Source organism: Artemia franciscana, chromosome 4 (genome assembly GCF_032884065.1).
Source record: "Artemia franciscana chromosome 4, ASM3288406v1, whole genome shotgun sequence".
Lineage (NCBI taxonomy): Eukaryota > Metazoa > Arthropoda > Branchiopoda > Anostraca > Artemiidae > Artemia > Artemia franciscana.
Window position 1 is genome coordinate 5,369,122 of NC_088866.1, and position 23,395 is coordinate 5,392,516.

Genomic DNA, 23,395 nt, shown 5'->3' on the forward strand with positions numbered 1-23,395 from the left:
ATCCTTATAAATGTTGATAAATTGAAGATCCGCTCCACTTTTTTCTGTTTCGCAAAAATACTTACTGAGATATCCAGTTTGGAAGCGCAATTCAAAACTCATCAAGAGTCTTCACATAACAGATCCTTCTATAGCTGTTGCTGAACTTACGGAGAAACACAACCACAAGATTTCAAGACGTGCTTGGAGCCAACTTCTTGAACCATAGTTAACTTGTCATAGTTGTATAGCAGTATTTTCCTTTTTTTCTCTCTTTACACTCCTCCGTCATTTTCTTTTAGCACAAAGACGGGTTTCAATAAATAATAATAATAATAATGATAGGAACAGCGAATAGTTATTAACAATGAATAGAATAGTAATAAATGGAGTAGTAAAAGAAATGAATGAAAAGAAAAATAAATAAAAATGTAATCAAACGGTTCGTGGAACTGTAAGCAAGGAGTGACCCGGCTCAGTAGTAACCGAAACTCTAAAAAGCTGAATTTTGATACCAATAAATACATTAAAAGAATCAAATTTTTATGCTGACTTCAAATATATAAGTTTCATCAGGTTTAGTCTTACCCATCAAAAGTAACGAACCTGAAAATATTTACCTTCTTTTCGAAAAAAGGCGGAAATACCCCCTGAAAGTCATAAAATCACACCATCAGATTCAGCGTATCAGAGAACCCTACTATAGAGATTTCAAACTCCTATCTGCAAAAATGTAGAATTTTGTATTTTAAGAAAGATTACGAAAGCTTGTTTATTTGTTTTTTTTTTTTTCTTCTCAGGGGTGACCATATCCTCCCTCTATTACCAAAATATCACGAGAGGGCTCATTCAACTAGAAATAAAAAGTTCTAGTGCCTTTTTTAAGGACCAAAGAAATTGGAGGGCAACTAGGCCGCCTCCCACGTTCATTTTTTCCCAAAGTCATCCAATCAAAATTTTAAAATAGCTATTTTGTTCAGTATAGTCGGAAACTACTACTACTACTAAAAACTCACTGCAGCACCAAGCCGCCTGAGGCCAACACAGGTACGCACGCTCCTCCTCCAACCTAATCTATTCAAGACCTCCTTCTTTACACCCTCCCAGGAAGTTCCCATTTCCTTTAAATCTGTATTTATGACATCTTCCCAACCCAGACAAGGACGACTTGCTTTCCGTGTAGTCCCAGACAGTTGGCCAAAAATGACAATCTTCGGCAATCTGTCATCCTTCATCCACAAAACGTGGCCTAGCATTCTCAACCTTTCTTTAGTCCTAGAAAACGGGATTAAACCACATTTTTCGTACAGCCTACTGTTTCAAATACGGTCAGTCAGCCGGGTACCCACAACAATCCGTATGCAATTTCTCTGGAAAACATTCATTAAATTTTAATCTGCTTTTCGGAGCGCCCATGCTTCAGAGCCATATTTGACCACTGTCATCACTGTAGCTGCCAATATTCTAATCTTGGTTTGCAGACTTATCTTTCTATTCTTCCGAACTTTTTTTTTAAGCTGTTAGAAAACACCATGAGCCTTAGCTATTCTACTTTTAACATCTTCACTGCTCCCACCGTCTTTACTAATAATACTACCAAGGTAAGTGAAGGTGCCAACCTGGTCAATCTTTTCGTTACCTAATGTCACCTTTTCATCTTCACTTATTCCTAGTCTTAGTGACTTAGTCTTTTTCACATTAATTTTCAAGCCTATTATAGCACCCTGAACTCGCAAAACCTCTAAAAATTCATTCATTTTGCTCACACTTTCATCTAATATGCTTAAATCATCAGCATAATCTAAGTAAAGGGGCGTTTTTCCTCCCCATTTGATTCTGTGGTCTCCAATTGCCTTTCCTATGCTCCTTAAGACGAAGTCCATCAAAATGATCCATATAAAGGGGTATAGAACACAACCCTGCTTAACTCCTGATTTAATACAAAACCAGTAGCTAACCTCATTTCATACCTTAACCGCAGCAGTATTATTCTCGTACAAAGCACAAAACATTTAATGTATTTTTCTGGTATACCATATAAGGATAAGACCTTTGCTAACGCTCTTCTATCAACAGAATCAAAAGCTTGCTCATAATCGATAAAACTGAGGACCAAAGGTGTTTGACAACAAAGGGACTTCTCAATTATTAACCTAAGAGTGAAAACTTAGTCGACACATCCTCTACCTTTTCTAAAACCGCACTGTTCTTCCCTTAAAACTTTGTCTACAGCATCTCTCAGTCTAAAAAGTATCATATTACTCAGTAATTTGCTACCTACAGAGACCAGACTAATGCCTCGATAATTACGACACTCACTCTTGGCACCTTTCTTATACAGTGGTTTAATTAAGTTTCCTAAAATCATTAGGTACTTCCCCTTTCTCAAAAATCATGTTCATAATCTTCAGTAGCTTATTCCTAACCTCAGAGCCACCATATCTAAGAAACTCATTTATCACACTATCAGCATCTGGAGCCTTATTATTTTTTAATCCTTTTATTACTGTCGCTAATTCTTCCTCACTAAACAAATCTTTCTTCACATCCAAGGTATCACAAACTTTTTCATTTTCATCTATATCTTTTCCTGCAACTGTATCTCGGTTTAGCACATTCTCAAAATGTTCTACCCATCTTTCTTTAACTTTTTCCTTATTACTAACTGTGGCCCCATTTCTATCTTTAACTAGGACTAGTCCGGATTGACTACTCCCTTTCAATTTATTAACATGCTAATATAATAGTTGTTCCCCGGAGGAAGGGCTGTAAGTTGTGAACTAAGCCCATTGTTTACATATAGCATTATAATAATAATAATATAATATTTATTTCTAACCCACTTACATCAAAAAGATAAATAGTGGAGTAAAAATTTGAAGAAAAACGGAAAACAAATAACAAATAAAAAAACAAATAACAAAAAAACGAGAGTCAACAATAGACATTAAACATACAAACGGATCAGACCGTGGTGAGGCGACAAACGCCGATACATTGGTTATCGGGAAGTGTACAGACGTTTTCAGGGGGGATTTTTTTTCTAGTGGGGGGGGGAGAAGGTGACTTGGGAGCATCTTTCCATGAAGGAATTTTTCATGGGGGAGGAAAATTTTCCATGAAGCGGTGCCCAATTTTCTAGCATTAAAAAATGATCAGAAATTAATTAAAAAACAAGTTTTCTCAACTGAAACTAAGGAGTGACATTAAAACTTAAAACGAACAGAAATTTTTACATATATGAGGGGGTTCGCCCCCTCGTCAATGCCTCACTCTTTACGCTAAAGTTTTTTTTAATAATTTCAAAAGAGCTATTTATTTTAATTAAACCCTTTGTGGTTTAAATTTCTGCTAAAGTAATTAAACATATTCTTCCATCGATTATCACCCCAATTTGCCATTTGATTAATAGGTCATTTCAACTAGGAGTATTTCCCCAACGTCTCAGATTAGCGCGTGTGATAGCTCTCTTTAAAGGAGGTGACCGTGAGGATCCTGGGAACTACAGGCCGATCTCTCTTTTGTCAGCGTTCTCTAAGATATTTAAAAGGGCAATGCTCAAACGTCTGGTGAGATTTCTTGAAGCTAAATTTTTTTTCCATCAGCATCAGCTTTGGTTTCGCTAAGTATTCTACAGAACATGCTTGTAATAGACTTTTACAGTTTATACGATGATCTTTAGATTCTAATCTTATTCCTGCAGCGAATTTTCTCGGTGTAAAGAAAGCTTCTGACAGCCTAACTCACAAGATCCTCATTGGTAAACTTTCTCACCGTGGTGTGCGTGGGGAAGCATAGTCTTGGTCCTCGTCATACCTAACTGACAGATCTATCGCCACGGAAGTTACTGACAAAAAATTTCCAATTGAATACAGAGTACCCCAAGGTTCTATTCTTGGGTCAACCCTTTTTCCTCATCTATGTGAACGATCTCTACCAACTTTTTAACACCCCAATCAACAGTGTTTTCCTGTGGATTGTGTCATAAGTCTTACTCTCAGACTGCATTGGTGTTCACGGCTGATAGTCGAGAATCATTGATAGCATTTGCAGATGACACTACTTTAGGTGCTGCAGCTCTGGATGAATCATCCCTCGTTCTATAGCTTCAAGCTATGACAAAGAAGATACTCATTTAGTTTGACATAGATCAACTAGCTTCAAATGTAAAAAAGTCGTACCTTCTTATTTTTTCTCGTAAAGGTGTGAGCTGCCCCACAATTACTGAGCTTCCTACACCAAGAGGCTCCATAAGTCACCCCCGGATCGATATGTGCGATTCCTGGGAGTTCTTTTGGATGGAAATTTGTCGTTTAAGTGGCATATTCAAATAACAAGAGTGAAGATTTCCCGTGGACTCGGAATCATCCGAAAATTAAAGCGTTTATTTCCTTTTCCTATCCTTCGTCTTTTATACTTCTCTCTCATTTACCCTTATATATGTTACTGTTCGTCTGTGTGGATGTCCGCACTTCCTTCGGTACTTGCTCCTATTCGCCATCTTCATGAGAAAGCGGCAAGAATTCTCCAGTCGGCTACAGACACTCCTGTTAGCCTCCTTAAGACTAAAGATATTTACGTTTTATCTCTATCTTCGTTGGCTTGTTAATACTTCCAGGGAGATCCCCCATGTTGTTTTTCGGGACTACTCATACTAGTAGGGGGAGTAAATTTGTATACAGTTCGAAACTGGGAGGATGTGATGATTTCAGCTACTCCCTCGGTTCGTTCAGACTTCGGTCTGACCGTGACAGTGGAGCGTGCTTGGAACTTGGTTACCGCTGAGATCCGGCAGTCACGATCCAGATTTGCTAATGCAAAGATTGTTGCAAACAGAGGGAAGTATAATAGACAGGCGCAGGCCAAACTTTATTCTACTTTCTGTGATCATTCTGTCCTGTATGCTTCAGGTCTTTTCCCCCTTCTTAAGAAAGGTAATTTAAAAAGAATCTGGATAAATTACTTCAAATTTTGCAAATTTTCAATTCCTGATATAACTTTAAAGTTGGAGATTCTACACAGAAAATTCTCCAGTACAGCATATGCGTGCCTATCCCCTCACCACGTTTCTTATCCGTTTCTTTCGTTGGTTTTGTGTGTGTATTTGTTTTCTCTATGTGTTTTTATTTTATTTATTCTTACTCTGCCATATTTACTTTGTGTATCGTATGAGTGAAACATAAGTTAATTAATAATAAATTAATGAATACAACAATGTAGTAGTAAATTAAGTAGGATTCGAAGTAAAAAAGTATTTACACAACTTTGTCTTGAAGTATTTATGACTGTAGCTCATATTGGGTCACACTATTATCTATGCGAAAATAATCTTGGGAATATTACCTAATTACAAAGTAGACTTTAGTCAATAAGAAACCATACATAAATGAGTAAAATACAGCAGAGATAGAGCAAATTATTTGCACATGGGATATTTCACTCTATGACGCTTGAGATAATCCAAAAAAAGTTATGTAAACAAGACTGTCTAACAAGCTTTGTCTTATAATATAGTTTTATGACTACATTGCACTTGGATCTTTACATATTTAATTTAGATATTGCTTATAAATATTTAATGTATTTTATATTAGCAATTATAATTATTTAATATTACATTATACTTTGTTATTCAGTATTATTAAATTCTACCAAAATGTCACCAAACAAAGTTTTGGTGAAAGTTTGGTGAAACCCTAACATTTCCTTCAATAGAGGATTCGTTGACTCAACAGAAATACGTTAGATATCACTACTTCAAAAATTATTGATTTCTCCTCCATTTGCGTTAATAAATCACACAAAATAAACCAAATCATCATAGTCACAAAAAAATACAGATTTTTTTCTAAGATAATTATGTAACATGTTTCAAGAAGATTTCAATTAGGTGTGTGATTTCTATGTCATGTTCCTCGATGAGCTTAATTTTGGAGCTCCAGAGGGATCTACAATACGCAATTGGTGTTGCGTCAAATGCCTCCAAGAGGTGGGTGGTAAAAAAAAGGTTAAAGTTTAAATTCTTCTGCAAACTAAAATTTCAATTTTGACTGAGAGATAAATAACGGAAAAAGGAAAATTGTCAATCCAGATGAAAGAAATATCAACTGAGCAACAATATCATTTTAAAAGACCAGACAACATTCCGGATTGCGAGACTTTCACGGAAAACCGGATTTGACAACCTAAATTGTCACAGAAAACACAATTTACACCCCAGACTCTATATTTACAGTTTAGATCGGGGGTTGGCATGCGTTTTTAAAGTTTTGTTGCACACCCCCCTCCCTCTGAAAAATACCCCTCGCTCCCCAAAAAAAGTCCTGGATACCGCGAAACAAAACTACAAAGCAGTCAGAGAACCCTATTGTAGAGGTTTAAAGCCCTTATATGCAAATGTTTGGAATCGTAATACCAGATAATTTACCTAAGACAGTGAAATTTGTTTAGATCTTAAACATATTTTAGCTAGTTAAGGAGGGAGGAAGATACCTCAAAGGGTACATTTTAATGCCTAAAAACTCTCATTGAGCCTTCAGATAAATACCCTACATAATCATTTCTAAGGGTGATACGAGGTGAGGGCGGACGTAGAAATTTGTGCATAATCCTCAGGGCCCGTATCCAGGACTGGGAACCTAACAATCTAAACTTCATTTTTGACTTACATCATGGAAACGTGACATACGCTCTTTTAGTCTAGCTTACACTATAAGAGTTGTCTATTAAGGCCTAAGGTTAATTAACTCCTCAACTTCTAGGTATACTTCAAGGAATCTTATTTTCTTAGCATTTGAATAAGGCCATCATCTACTGACAAAAAATCACAACACAACAAAGTTGTGCACACTTCTTATAGAGTACGTTCTGATAATAGCTTCACCCTTAACCTCATCCAACAAAAATTCCTTCTTTCTTTACATGTTTTTTTTTTTTTCTATAACATCTTACCCCACTCGAGGACGTTCTGCTTTGGATTTGGCATTAGTTTGATTAACAAAACATGATTTTAGGCACTATTTCATCCTCCATTTGTAAAACACTGCTTCCTTTCTTTCTGCACTCATTTAGTCAAGTTTTCATTGTTAATAGTATCCCATCATCGCTCATTGGTTGCTGGCTGATTGTTTTTTGACTTGTTCAAAATAGGAAATCCCTCTTAATTTGGGATAAGTCATTTATCGATAGGAGGTTAGTAAACAAATTTCAATTTGCTAAAATCGTCAAAAAAACAGACCATTAAAAATAAGATATAAAAAAATATAAAGATTTATAAAGATATAAAGAGTTATACTCTTTCTCTCAACTCTACTTTTTAAAACAGTAAAAAACTTTAGCGTAAAGAGCGGGACGTTGATGAAGAAGCAGCCCCTTTCATATACGAAGTAATTTCTGTTCGTTTTAAGTTTTAATGTCGCTCCTTACTTTCAGTTAAAAAAACGTGTTTTTTTATTTAATTTCTGAACGTTTTTGAATCAATGCATGTTTTGATTTTGGCTCTCCGCAGAGGAATAATTAAAACGAAACTTGCATTTTTTTTTTATTTTGGGCTAAATGGCTTTCTCATAGTTTTGATAGAATGATTTTGAGAAAAAAAGGAGTGGGGGAGGAAGCCTAGTTGCCCTCCGATTTTTTGGTTACTTAAAAAGGCAACTAGAACTTTTAATTTTTTACGAATGTTTTTATTAGTAAAAGATATACGTAACTTGTAAATTAGCTTACGTAACTAACTTTTGTATTCTCATGTTTTTATTAAATATATGAGGGGGTTCACCCCCTCATCAGTACCTCGCTCTTTACACTAAAGCTTAAATTTTGTCCCAATTCATTAAGAATGACCCCTGAATCACAAAAGCCGCAGAATAAACAGTTGAAATTACTAAAAATACTTTAGCGTAAAGAGCGAGGTATTAGGAGGTGAGCCCCTCATATGGGTAATACTTTCTGTTCGTTTTAAGTTTTAATGCTGCTGCTTACTTCCAGCTGAAAAAAAACTTTTCATATTTATTTTTTCGTTTTTTTTTAAGTAATGCTAGTAAATCCTGCGCTCTCTTCATGGAAATTTTCTTCCCCCATGACCAATTCCTCGATGAAAAGTTCCCCCAGCATATCCCCCTCTTCTCAACCCCTGTCTCCAACCAAAAATCCTCCTGAAAACGCATATACACTTCCCAATAACCATTACTATATGTAAGCGCTGGTCAAAGTTTTGAACTTGTAACTCCTCTGAACTTGTAAGGAGCGACCCGGCTCAATAGTAAACGAAACTCTAAAAAACGGAATTTCGATGCTAAAAGATATATCAAAAGAATCGGATTTTTATGCTGATTTTAAATATATAAGTTTCATCAAATTTAGTCTTTGTCATCAAAAGTTACGAGCCTGAGAAAATTTGCCTTATTTTGGAAAATAGGGGGTAACACCCCCTAAAAGTCATAGGATCTTAACGCTCCCCGCTCCTTGAGCTAAAGTTTGATTCTTTCTCGCAACTCTACTTTTTAAAACAATAAAAAACTTTAGCGTAAGGAGCGGCGTGTCGAGGAGGAAAAGCCCCTTTCATATACGGAGTAATTTCTGTTCGTTTTAAGTTTTAATGTCGCTCCTTACTTTCATTTAAATTTTTTTTATTTAATACTAACTGAGCTTGTTATAATCCTGAGTACTACATGAGGAACGCGAATGTTTATATTGTTTTTAAAATGAAGTCATTTCTTCAACATGCAATGCTAAAAACGTATTATACGCGTGACGAAATACCACGCGGTCTCAACATATTAGTTAGCAACAGAGTGTTTCATTTGTTTGGAAATCACGACTATGTATGGGATGCAAAATAAAGAAGATTTGGCAACAGTGTATACATACTTTGGACAAAGAGACGCTTGAGATAACTAAAACAAGATTATTCAAAAGCTTTAAAAAAGATCTCCAACAGTAAAGGATGCCTTAGCACTCACGTTAAACAACTAGGAACAGCTTAGGCTAGTTAGGGAAAATTCTGCCGCAGCTAGTCAAATTAAATCTAGTTGCAAAAACAAATTTAAAGAAAAAAAGATGAAGAAGGTGTTTATTTTAGGGCCAAAGAAACTATTGAAGGAAAAAACGAACATTTCGAGAGGACAACTACCTCCCTTCCTCAAAACTATCAGAAAATAAGAAGAAAATGCCAGGAAATGTGGACAAGACTAATAAGATAAAATCAAACTGATAAAATCAAATAACGAGGAAAGCCGACAGAAAAACAAACAAATAAAAACCAGAAACCAGAAAATACAAGAACCAAACAAAGCGGAGAAACAACAGGAATGACAAAAAAAGATCCCGAAATCCAAAATTAGCAGAATTTGAAATAGTAAGAAAAATAGTAAGAAAACTTACTTACAGAATAGTAAGAAAAAACTAGTCGTAAGAACGAGCCACTCACAAATATCTACAATTTGCAAGTAAATGACTAGCGAATGCTTTTGTTATAGCAGGTAAATGTGGTTTAAGAAATCACCTTAATTTTAGTTATCATTACCTATTTCGATTGTAGAAAGATAACAACTTTAATCTACGACCAATTAAGCCAAACAATAACTTAACGAGGCCTACACCTGGATGCCAAAGATTATAAAAAAAACACTGCACCAAAAATTGATAATAATAGCCTAACGAAGAAGTAGGCCTAATTAACAAGTTTTACCAGATTAAAACACGGGCAGGCCCCTTTGCTGGAGATATGGAAGAAGAAACAAAGCAAAAATAACAAAAAACGCATGCTGACTACACTTTATTATAAATTAATCCATCTATGACAGAAACCTATTATAAAGAGAAAATTCTGATGGAAAATTCAAGCAAAATCATCCAAAAAAAAAATTATATGCTGAATCACCGACATGGCCAGTCATACAGGAGTTACAAATCCTTCCTTCAGCAATTGAGCATGGTAGTAAACCTTACTAATATTGTCTGTTGTAGGAGCAGAAATCCAATGCAGCTTTCAATTATCTAATCATCAAAAATAATGGTCCATCATCAAGCATTTGCTAGCGCTAAAAATTTCGTGATTAAAGACTTACTTGTATAGATCTACATGCCATTTTTAAAATTCCGAGATTGGAGAGCCGCTTATCTTCTGTATCAGGGAGTTGTCTCCTCAGTACTTCAAAGCATTCTCGCATGTGTGCTCGTCTATTTTTCTCCAGTTTGTTGTGAGTTTCTCTAGTTGTTGAGCTAAAATAAATACACAAGAATAAACACTAAAGAAATTCAAAAGCACAAAGGATTTTGTGAAATAAAAATAAAGACTTCTAAAGTAAATCTATAGCTAATAGGAGTATAACCGCGAACCATTAGCAAAGCTGTACTCGACCTACTGTGAATCTTATTTTTATTTTATTTATTTCCAATTTTTCTTAAATTAAACCAAAACAAGGTTTTTAACTGAAAGTAAGGAGCAACATTAAAATTTAAAACGAACAAAATTATTCTGCACATGAAAAGGGACTGTCCCCTCTTCCAAGCCTCGCTCATTACGCTAAAGTTTGACTCTTGTCACAACTCTACTTTTAAAACAACAAAAACTTTAGCGTAAAGAGGATGTCTATGGGGGAGAAGGGGCATGGAAAAAGAGCTAGTTGCCCTCTCATCTATTTGGTCACTTCAAAAAGGGAAGTAGAAATGCTAATTCCCGTTCTATTGAACCCTTACCTGATCTTCTAGGACTATGGGGTGGATTACATCAGCCCTGGGGAAGAGACTCATCCGTGATCTTTCTTCAGACAAAAAACACAAAATTGCACATTCTTGTAGATAGGAGCTGTAAACCTCTACAACAGGGTTATCCGATACGCTGAAAATGATGGTAAGATTGACATTAAGATCACTTTACCTCTCTGGATGTTTCCCTCTTCTCACAAAATCAGGCAAATTTTCTCAGGCTTGTAGCTTTTAATGGGTAACATTAACCTTAAAGGATTTTATATAATTACAATTAGCATGAAAAAAACAATTCTTTTGACGCGTTAGTGTTAATCAAATTCGTTTTTTTAGAGTTTTATCTACTATTGGGAAAGTTCGTCACCATGAATTGTTTGAAACATTTGACTGTGAAAAAGATTCGACGTTTTCGCTTCTTATATTCAAAATCTTTCTTAAAACTTGAAACATTTTCAAGCCAAAAATTCCTTCGTCCTCAAGGAAAACCAACATATAATCAGTGATGTATGCACACATGACATGCTATGTTTCTGAAACGATCATAAAATCACATCACGAGTTATTGATGCTTACGCAGATTTCTCACTTCAGTACACTTTTGCAAACCTGCAAAATATATATATATATATATATATATATATATATATATATATATATATATATATATATATATATATATATATATATATATATATATATATATATATGACATAAATGAGGAAAAAATTGCGCATTTCTCACTCCTATGCCAAAACTGTTGAATGGAAAAATCGATTCGATTACCAAACAACAATGTCAAGGATTTTTTCCTCGTTTAGTAAAAATACGTTGGACTTGGTAAAATTGATTGCCTTTTTTCTCAAAGCTTATTTTTTCTGTAAATTTTGTGAAAACCAAAATACTTGGCTCCTGCTTGTCATCAACGCAACGTTAGCTTTACCTTTGGACAGCTGAGTTGATGACATGGTAAATGTAAATGGTAAATGGTAACATGGTAAATGTAGGCACAGAAGAAAAAAATGATTATATCTTGCTTTCGTAAAATAAAATGGACCAAAACCGAGAAGGAAGAGTATAAGTATGTCCAAAATTGAAATCTATTCAAAATCTGATACAAAAAAATTAAGAAAATAAGAGCTAAGAGCTCATATGGCACTTGTGACGAGGCGAGAAGAGCTAAGAGCCAAAAGATCATATGATATGAGCTCTAACAAAATTCTATGAATCAATAGATTGATTTAAAAAGGAAAATAAGAGGCTTAATGCCGGTCAGGATTTAAAATAAGAGCTCTGAGTCACGATGTCCTTCTAAATATCAAAATTCATTAAGATCCGATCACCCACTCGTAAGTTATAAATACCTAATTTTTTCTAATTTTTCCTCTCCCTTTAGCCCCAGATGGTCGAATTTGGGAAAACGACTTTATCAAGTCAAATTGTGCAGCTCCCTGACACGCCTACCAATTTTAATCGTCCTAGCACGTCCAGAAGCACCAAACTCGCCAAATCACTGAACCCCTCCCCCAACTCCCCCAAAGAGAGGGAATCCAGTACGATTCTGTCAATCACGTATCAAGGACATTTGTTTATTCTATCCACCAAGCTTCATCCCGATTCCTCCACTCCAAGTGTTTTTCCAAGATTTCTCCCTCCAATTCCACCCAATGTCAAAAGATCTGGTTGGGATTTGAAATAAGAGCTCTGAGACATGAATTCCTTCTAAAAATCAAATTTCATTAAGATCCGATCATCTATTCGTAAGATAAAAATACCCCAATTTTCACGTTTTCCAAGAATTCCGGCTTCCTCCTCCAACTCCCCCCAATGTCACAGGATCTGGTCGGAATTTAAAATTAGAACTTTAAAGCACAAGATCCTTCTAAATATCAAATTTCATTAAGATCTGGTCACCCTTTCGTAAGTTACAAATACCTCAATTTTCAAAAATACCCCCCCCCAATCCACTAAAGAGAGCAGATCCACTCCGGTTATGTCAGTCACGCATCTTAGACAGATTTCTATTCTTCCCATCCAGTTTTATCCTGATCTCACCGCTTTAAGTATTTTCTAAGATTTCCGGGCCCCCCAACTGCCCCCCCCCCAATTACGCTTGATCCGGTTGAGATTTAAAATAAGAGATCTGAGTTACAAGGTCCTTCTAAATATGAAGTTTCATGAAGATCTTATCACTCCTTCGTAAGTTCAAATGCGTCATTTTTTCTTATTTTTCAGAATTAGCCCCCCCCCCCCCAATAGAGCGGATCCGTTCAAATTATGTGAATCACGTATGTAAGACTTCTGCTCTTATTTTTCCCAACAAACTTCATCCCGATCCCTCCAATCTAAGCGTTTTCCATGATTTTAGGTTCCCCACCCCAAACTTCCCCCAGTGTCACCAGATCCGGTCAGGATTTAAAATGAGAGCTTTGAGACACGATATCCTTCTAAATATCAAATTTCATTGAGATCCGATCACGCGTTCGTAAGTTAAAAATACCTCATTTTTTCTAATTTTTCAGAATTAACCCCTCCCCCATCTACCGCAAAGAGAGCGGATCCGTTCCAGTTATGTCAATCATGTATCTAGGACTTGTGCTTAATATTCCCACCAAGTTTCATCTCGATCCCTCCACTCTAAGTGTTTTCCAAGTTTTAGGTTTCCCCCTCCCAACTCCCCCCCCCCAATGTCACCAGATCTGTTCTGGATTTAAAATAAGAGCTCTAAGACACCATATCCTTCTCAATATCAAATTTCATCGAGATCCGATCACCCATTCGTTAAGTTAAAAATACCTCATTTTTTAATTTTTCAGAATTACCCCCCCCCAACCACCCCAAAGAGAGCGGATCCATTCCGGTTATGTCAATCATGTACCTAGGACTTGTGCTTATTTTTCCCACCAAGTTTCATCCCGATCCCTCCACTCTAAGTGTTTTCCAAGATTTTAGGTTTCCCCCTCCCATACCCCCCCCCCCAAATGTCACCAGATCCGTTCGGGATTTAAAACAACAGCTCCGAGACATGATATCCTTCCAAACATCAAATTTCATTAAGATCTGATCAACATTTCGTAAGTTAAAAATACTTCAATTTTTCTATTTTTTCCGAATTAACCGGCCCCCCACTCCCCCCTCCAGATGGTCAAATTGGGAAAATAACTATTTTTAATTTAAGCTGGTCCCGTCCCTGATATGCCTGCCAAATTTCATCCTCCTAGCTTACCTGGAAGTGCCTAAAGTAGCAAAACCGGGACCGACAGAATTGGCGATTGCTATATGTCACTTGGTTAATACCAAGTGCCATAAAAACGAACCAAGAGCCTGTGTATGTACCTGCAGTCCTTTGAGTCTGCAAGGCTATCGAAATATTCAACAACCGACATTAGAATAATATCAAAAATAATTACCTAGCCCTTTTGAATTATCGATACCGTTCTTTATAGAGCTTAGGAGTATAAGCCTAGAGAAGAAAACATGTTAAGAACATTTCATAATACACACAATAGCTGTAGTTAACACCTTTTGCATGGATTCCCCCTATACTTTACCGCCAACCCACATTCCCCTAAAAAGCAAATATATAGTCCAAATTATATAAAACCAATGCATTCTGTCACCCATCATTTCTTTTCCGGTTCTTCTTTTAAACAGTTAATTCAATTAATAAGTACAAGGTATGAAACAAGAGAGACGCATTGGGAGAATAGAGGGGAAATATATAATTTCGACTGTATATTTACACATTAAGGGGAGGGGGCAAAAAAATATGGGGAGTTCCATGTAAAATCTGTTTGCTACAATTGTTATGCATATTGTATTCTTATCATGCTTCCTTCTCAAACATGTTTCCTTCTTAACTCGCAAGTTAAAAATACCTCATTTTTCTAATCTTTCAGAATTAACCCTCGCCCCCACTCCCCCAAAGAGAGCAGATCCGTCCCGGTTATGTCAATCACGTATCTAGGACTTGTGCTTATTTTTCCCACCAAGTTTCATCCCAATCCCTCCACTCTAAGCGTTTTCAAAATTTTAGGTCCCCCCTCAATTCCCCCCAATGTCACCAGATCCAGTCAGGATTAAAATAAGAGCTCTGAGACACGATTACTTCCAAACTTCGAATTTCATTAACATCCGATCACTCCTTCGTAAGTTAAAAATACCTCATTTTTCTAATTTGTGCAGAATTAACCCTCCCCAACTCCCCAAAGAGAACGTATCCGTTGCGGTTATGTCAATCACGTATCTAGGACTTGTGCTTATTTTTCCCAATAAGTTTCATCCCGATCCCTCCACTCTAAGCGTTTTCCAAGATTTTAGGCCCCCCTCAATTCCCCCCAATTTCACCAGATCCAGTCGGGATTTAAAATGAAAGCTCTGAGACACGATATCCTTCCAAATTTCATTGAGATCCGATCGCTCCTTCGTAAGTTACAAATACCTCATTTTTTCTATTTTTTCAGAATTAACCCCAGCCCCCCCAAACTCCCCAAAACAGAGAAGATCCGTTCCGGTTATGTCAATTATGTATCTAGGACTTGTGCTTATTCTTCCCACCAAGTTTCATCCCGATCCCTCCACTCTAAGTGTTTTCCAAGTTTTAGGTTTCCCCCTCCCAACTACCCGCCCCCGTCACCAGATCCGGTCGGGATTTAAAATAAGAGCTCTAAGACACGATATCCTTCTAAACATCAAATTTCATTGAGATCCGATCACCCGTTCATAAGTTGAAAATACCTCATTTTTTCTAATTTTTAAGAATTACTCCCCCCCCCCCAACTACCCCAAAGAGAGCGAATCAGATCCGATTATGTCAATCATGTATCTGGGACTTGCGCTTATTTTTCCCATCAAGTTTCATCCCGATCCCTCCACTCTAAGTGTTTTCCAAGATTTTAGGTTTCCCCCCTCCAAGTCCCCCCAATTTCATCAGATCCGGTCGGGATTTAAAATAAGAGCTCTGAGACACAATATCATTCCAAACATCAAATTTCATTAAGATTCAATTACCCGCTCATAAGTTAAAAATACTTCATTTTTTCTATTTTTTGCGAATTAACCGGCCCCCCACTCCCCCCAGATGGTCAAATCGGAAAAACGATTATTTCTAATTTAATCTGGTCCGGTCCCTGATACGCTTGCCAAATTTCATCGTCCTAGCTTACCTGGAAGTGCCTAAAGTAGCAAAACCGGGACCGATAGACAGACAGACAGACCGACAGAATTGGCGATTGCTATATGTCACTTGGTTAATACCAAGTGCCATAAAAAAGGGGTTTCACAATCCTCACAATTTCTAATTTAGCTCATTCAGCAACTAGTTTTCATGATACTTTACAAGATTTCATTGGAGTACATGATTGAAACCGAAATTTTCTGAAGTAGAAAAAAAAGGTAAACAATATGGCTCTGGAGTTTATAATTCCTACCGGCCGTGCTGCTCTGTTTCATGACCCTTCAACCAAGAAGTAGAATTCCGGGGTGGGGCTAGGGGCCAGCCATCCTGTGGTTTCGCACACTCTTCTTGTTGACCTTCCCCAGATTTCTCTGGGTACTCCTTTTGAGCTGGGTCGACTCTGGCTGAGCTTACAGTCACAACACTAACCCTCATTCCTAAACAAATAACCAGCGATACCAGGACTCGAAACCCCGTCCTCACAGACAAAGGATTTCAAAAAAGATTTTTCTCTGAAATTTTAATTAAAACATCTCTAAAAAAAAACTCTTGAATAACTTTTTCCACAAAGATGACACCGTATAAGATGGTGACCTTGTTTTAAATTAACTTTTCATCTTCTAAACTTAATTCTTTCATAAGCATATTTCTCTTGGTCTGAGCAAAAATCATAGGTTTCATTTATACATTTATAGTAACTTCCCTTCCTTTGAAGCTAAACTTATTGTTTGAATTTATTTCTGCTCATTTTAGCTTTATACTGCAACCAAAAATGTCATATTCAAAGTAAACTGCGGAGTTTCACACCGATCTGTCTTGGAACTTCTTTTGTTTATCGTTTATGTGGATTTTCCTCACTTTTTCCGAAATTTTGCAAGTTTTTTATGATTTGTAGATTTTGGTGAGCCATAATTCATCATCACCTGACGATTTTTTATGTTTTGAATCACCATAAAAATATTTTTTTGAGTTTCGGTTACTATTAGCCTATGTATTTCCGTATTTAAATTTCGTTTTCACGAACTACTCCATTTTTTTAAAACTAATCCAAACAACAAGTTTTGTGAGAAAGTAAAGTGAGACAGAACGCAGGAATATTGTCACGCAAAAATGACCAAGAGGCGTCGGTACCTATGTATATACTGTTAGAGGGGAAATTTAGTCTTCCGAGAAAAGTTCTTGAAAGAAAAAGAACCCTTTAAAATATATCTAAAAAATAATACTAATTATATACTTTCAACTGTAATTCAACGGGAAGCACTTGTTTATTGTTTAAAAAAAAGAAAAAGAAAAAAAGCCTGTCTGGAACAGATTTTCAGCTCTGATCCAAAGAGAAGCAAACCAAAAATTCAAAAATGGTCATACTTTTTTATCATCGGGTGACCGAAGACTCGCCTGCCCATTTTATAAGATCTTGGCTACAATAAAGGTTTTTCTTACCTTGTTCTTCTAGGCTTATTGTCAAAACAGTCCAATTGTCGATAATCACCACTCGACTCAATAATCTTTGGCTTCACCGTCGGCAAAAAGTTGAACTTCTGTGCACATTTTTGGCTCTCCAACACATAATAAGTGCCTTGAGGTTTACCATATTGTCCAATTTCTGTATAAACAGGAGACTGGTGGCTCCTTGACTCATTCGGAGCAAAACAGTTCTGATTATCCTCTCTACTTGTTTCTACATACACCATATTACTTGGGGAGGGTGTTGAGGACTGAGGCTGTACAGTTCGCATTGAAGATTCAAGAGGTGTGGATTCTTCTACTGTAATTTCTGACACAATATACGGGGGTGCTGGAACTGTCATGAATTCTATTTTGTTTCGTCGATCGCTCAAATTCTCTGCTTCGCAAACTTCAGTTGTATACACGATTTCTTTACAACTTTCTGAACCTAAAATTACAGTGTAAAATCGTCAGTTTCTTATATGAACCGAAATAAATCAATCTGGTCTATTTACCGGTCTTTACACTAAAGCTTGTTTAATGCAAAAAAAGGCAGGAACCTTTACTTTGATGTGGCGGTTCCTCTTTGGCTACTTACAGCGCCACAAAAACTTTCAATTTCCGTACGAAGGAGTTTTGCCCTATAGGCAAGTGCATATTCTCCTGATGATCCCTTTTGTTGGGTGGTCGCCTTAGAATTATTTGTTCGATTTATAGTTTTAAATATTCGGTATATGACGACTTATATTTACTTACGACACGACTTCCTGTCCATGGACTATTCTTTGCGGTTGATTGTGCATGGCTATTATATATATACATTGTTTATTATTCACTATTTATTATATTTTGTATGTTATTTATTATTTAATGTTTATTATTTTTATAGTTTATATTTTTTGTATTCGATTTTGTGTTGTGTGTTTATTTCTGTGTTCGTGCTATTGCATTGGTGATTTCTTTTTTACTATTGATTCGATACGACCATTCCTGAGATCTGGGAGAATAAGCAAACAAACAAATAAACATGTATTCGTGTCCATCATTCTTCAAAAAAAGTATAAGAGGCATGAAACCTCTATTGCAGATTTCTCCGCTATGCCATTCTAAAATATCCTTTCATACTCATAGCTTTTCGTATGGCCCGGTCCCATAAACTTGATGTACTTTACATGTGTAAAAGTCTATTTATTAAACACCATAAACCATAATACACCATATTTATACACATTTATACCATTTATACACCATAAAAAGTCTATTTATTTGGTGCATATGTTACGGTTAATTTCATTACTCAGAGAAGATTTCAAAATGCTCGGTCAATATGAATAATAACAGGTAAAATCCGACAAGTTCATAATTTTACAATCGTCTGAAACCATTTAGGATTAATATTTCTAACATTTCTGTGGTTACTTTAAATATTTGAAAAAATTGAAATATCTAAAAGCAAAGTGGTAAGAAAAAACAAAACACGAGTATTATCAACATTTAATCGGGGTTGACACAGTAAACATTATAGAGGAAAAAAGTAGAGAGTTCTTGAAGTTGAAGGTAAAACACAGACTGGTATTAACGGACGTCGGGAAACAGTGGCGCCAAGTCACGAAAATGTAGGGAGGGAGGGGTGAAATATATTTTTCAGATCTCTGCGAACTCTGCAGTGGTCTTCCGTGATGGGCTGAAACTACCGGTGCGATTTTTACTTGGACCGCCTAATTTTTTACTGGACTGAGCGAGTGTTCCCTTTTTTTGAAAATGAGACGAATTTTCTCAGGATCTTATATTTTAATGCGTAACATTAAATTTAATAATTTTTTATTTTTGGAATTAGATATTGACGAATACCACACTGCCTTTCCTTAATATAAATACAAAAGAGAGAATAATGAGGACTTTTTTTTCCAAAGACAGTGAACGAACAAAACCTATCTGAATATTTCAACCCTATATCTAAGGGCCGTCTTCAGCAAAGGAAATAATAAACAAATAATAAGCAAAGAAAAGTGTGTATCTTTCATTGTATGGGTGTTATTACTTATTATTTTCTTTACTGAAGAGGGCCCTTAAATATAGGGCCAAAATATTCAAATAGGTTTTGTTCGTTCACTGTTTTGGGAAAAAAATTCCCCATTATTCTCTCTTCTGTATTTGTATTTTTGGAATTAGCATAAAAAGGCAATGTTTTATGCATTAATGGTTATCAAACACCGTTTTTTAGAGTTTCGGTTGCTAACGGGCTGAGTCACTTCTTACTTTCTGTTTTTTACCACGAACTGTCGGAAAAGGACAAATCGTTGCTACCTGTGCAAAAAACGAAATTTCTACATTTTAAAAGATTTTAAAACCTTCAGTTCAGTGTTTTTTATCTTGGTGATTCCAATGGTGCATTTTCCATCCACCACCACCACCATTTTCAATGGTGGATCAATGGTGCATCCACCACCATTTTCAAGGAGCTTCAAGGAAAATTCTCGCAACAAAATTTTGCTATTAAGACAAGTATCAGCATTAGTTATCATTACTAAGCCATCTTTGAGGAAAAACCCAACTTGACCTTTTTTTTCCAAACACGTCTTTAAATTTTTAATCATTATGAGCTATGGTTCGCTCCTTACTAAACTGCAGCTATTGTTACAGTCACGATCGTCAACGAAAAAAGCATTGACGGGCAATATAGAATAGCCTTGGACACAACATACCCAATAATTGTCAAAGCTTATGTGAATATACAGGACCCTGAGTTAGAAAGCTGCAGCAATACAATGAAAGGCCCGGTACTTGTTTCTGGTGGCAAGATTACTTGAAAGCTTCTCCATATTCATCCTAACAAGAAGAAGAGGGTAGGCAACGTTTACAACCTGAGTGAGCCCCCACATTTCATCATCGACCTTTATTCTTTTCTTAGAGACCAGCTTGAGTCCCTTGGCCGTTTTCCTATTTACACTTTTTCTTTAAAATTTGCAGAGAAAGCAAAAAATGGTTCCATTATTGCTTTTGCATGGTTTTGGTCAAATAACTTTTTTTCTGAAATTCTATAAGTCTCCAATAGTATTTGACTAGGTTAAAACGATTTTATTGAAATTTGACAGTTCCACTGCACGCTTTTCATCGATGCCTTAGAAATAGCACCTCACCACGTGGATTAGAAATTTTCTATCGATAAAATTGGAACAAGCGCTTAGACTATATTACGTCAGAAGACTCCGGAAAGTTGGCAAACCTCCAATGAAACACTGTCTCGGATTACGCCTAATTCCCTGATGGAAAAGAGAGAAAAAAAAGTACATTACTTGATTGACAATCTCTTCTCGTAATAAAAAATCATAAAAAAATAGAACTTTAAAACTTCAGCAGAACAGTTTTGGGACCTTGAGAATGGACATTCGCTATATAGTCTGAAAAATACGAAACAAACAAAAAGTAAGTCACAAAAGCAAGCACGCAAGGGCAGAAGGTTTACCCCACGTTCAACATAGCTTATTGCAGTTAATTGCAATGAAAAATTGAGTTAGCGTAATTATTTTGCTCTGCTTCCGTGAATATTCAAAATCCGGTTAATGTTGACATTCATCGGTGAATGTCCGAAATTCCTTTTTCTCTGCTTGGATTCAACTAGCTTTGCGAATCAGCTTTTTTGGTCTTATGCAAGTAATGATGGTAAAAGTTAAAAGTTAGGTTAGATTATGTTAGCTTAGGTTAAATCTGGCTATAAGTATCAAAATGGGTTCTAACCTAACCTGTCATGATCAAACCTTGCTTCAAATTAAAAAAGTTGACTGGCAACGCTGAACCAATCCAAGGAGAAAAAAGACATTTCGGACATTCACCTATGAATGTCGACATTCATAGTAACAGCTCTATTGAACACAGCCGGAACATAAAAAAAAAAAAAAATATATTAAAAAATCAAATAAAACCTTTGAAACTACCAAGTATTGTTAGTCTGTACTAGTACTTCTTCTTCTTGTTTGGATTGAAAACTTCATCAATGGAATCAACTTCCGAGCTTTGCAGAGGGTTGCACAGTTGAGTTCGAGCTTAGGATTCCGTATTGTCAAGCCGAGATCAATTCAACCTCCGACAATACAGGGCCAAGGGCTAATATCTTTTTCTTCTTCTTGTTCGGGCTAGTATGAAGAAGTTTTCTGAAAACCTCGTCAACCGAATCTGGACCCGGCAGTGGGTTTTTGCAGCTGAGTTCAACTTGGGTTCTCGTATTACCAAGATTAGACCATTCCCACTATACCACACCACTACAGGAGATTCCAGAATATTTGTACAAGTTCCAATTCTAGCTTATTGGCTTCGAAGAACAATAAGCAAACAAGAGCTAAGAGCTCATATGGCACTTGTGACGAGACCGGAAGAGCCAAGAGCTCATATGTTATGAGCTCTAGCAAAATTCTAAGAATCAAAAGATTGATTTAAAAGGAAAATCAGAGGCTTAATGCCGATCGGGATTTAAAATAAGAGCTCTGAGTCACGAAGTCCTTCTAAATATCAAAATTCATTTAAATCCGATCACCCACTCGTAAGTTAAAAATACCTCAATTTTACAAATTTTTCCTCTCCTTTCAGCCCCCCAGATGGTCGAATCGGGGATCAAGTCAATTTGTGCAGCTCCCTGACACGCCTACCAATTTTCATCGTCCTAGCACGTCCAGAAGCACCAACCTCGCCAAAACCCTGAACCCCACCCCCCTAGCTCCCCCAAAGAGAGCGGATCCAGTCCGGTTACGCTACGACATTTGATTATTCTACCCACCAAGTTTCATCCCGATCTCTCCACTCTAAGCGTTTTCCATGATTTCCGGTTTCCCCCTCCAACTCCCCCCAATGTCAACAAATCTGGTCAGGATTTGAAATAAAAGCTCTGAGACATGAGTTTTTTCTAAATATCAAATTTCATTAAGATACGGTCACCCGTTCTTAAGTTAAAAATACTTCAATTTTTCTAATTTTTCCAAATTAACAACCCCCAGTTCCCTCAAAGAGAGCATATTATGTTGATTGTGTATCTAGGACTTGTGCTTATTCTTCCCACCGAGTTTCATCCCGATCTCTCCACTCTAGCGTTTTCCAAGATTCCTGGTTTCCAAGATTTCTGTTCCCCCCCCCCTTCAACCCCAATGTCTGCGAATCCGATTCGAGTTGGAAATGGAGCATCTGAGACATAGGACCTTTCTATATATCAAGTTTCATTCAGATCCGATCACCATTCGTAAGATAAAGATACCTCATTCACGTTTTCCAAGATTTTAGGTCCCCCCCCCATTGTCACCGGATCCGGTCGGGATTTAAAATAAGAGCTCTGAGACACGATATCCTTCCAAACATCAAACTTCATTAAGATCTGATCACTTCTTCTTAAGTTAAAAATACATCATTTTTTTCTAATTTTTCAGGATTAATCCTCCCCCCAACTCCCCCGAAGAGCAGATCCATTCCAGTTATTTCAATTACGTATCTAGGACTTGTGCTTCTTTTTCCCATCAAGTTTCATCCCGATCCCTCCACTCCAAGCGTTTTCCAAGATTTTAGGTCAACCCCCAAACTCCCCCCCCCAATGTCACCAGGTTCAGTCGGGATTTAAAATAAGAGCTTTGAGACACGATATCTTTCCAAACATCAAATTTCATTAAGATCCGATCACTCGTTCGTGAGTTAAAAATACCTCATTTTTTCTAATTTTTCCAATTTAACCGTCCCCCCCACTCTCCCCAGATGGTCGAATCGGGGGAACAACAGTTTCTAATTTAATCTGGTCTGGTCTCTGATACGCCAGCCAAATTTCATCGTCCTAGCTTACCTTGAAGTGCCTAAAGTAACAAAATCGGGACAGACAGACAGACAGACCGACCGACAGAATTTGCGATCGCTATTTCTCACTTGGTAGATATCAACTGCCAGAAAAAACCAGAACTAAGAGCTCATATGGCACTTGTGACGAGGCGAGAAGAGCTAAGAGCCAAGAGATCATATGGTATGAGCTCTAACAAAATTCTATGAATCAATAGATTGATTTTAAAAGGAAAATAAGAGGCTTAATGCCGGTCAGGATTTAAAATAAGAGCTCTGAGTCACGAT

At 36.6% G+C, this 23,395-nt stretch overlaps 1 protein-coding gene across 2 annotated transcripts in view; it reads right to left on the bottom strand.

Annotated features, from left to right (window-relative positions):
* The window catches only part of LOC136025899 (uncharacterized), a 120,250-nt gene that overhangs the window by 56,043 nt on the left and 40,812 nt on the right, over positions 1-23,395 (bottom strand). For both annotated transcript variants that reach the window (XM_065701954.1, XM_065701953.1), the window contains 2 exons: positions 17,297-17,750; positions 10,044-10,197 (listed from right to left, as the gene is read on the bottom strand). In XM_065701954.1, coding sequence (XP_065558026.1) covers positions 10,044-10,197; positions 17,297-17,750 — 608 coding nt within the window. The remainder of the gene's footprint in view (positions 1-10,043; positions 10,198-17,296; positions 17,751-23,395) is intronic.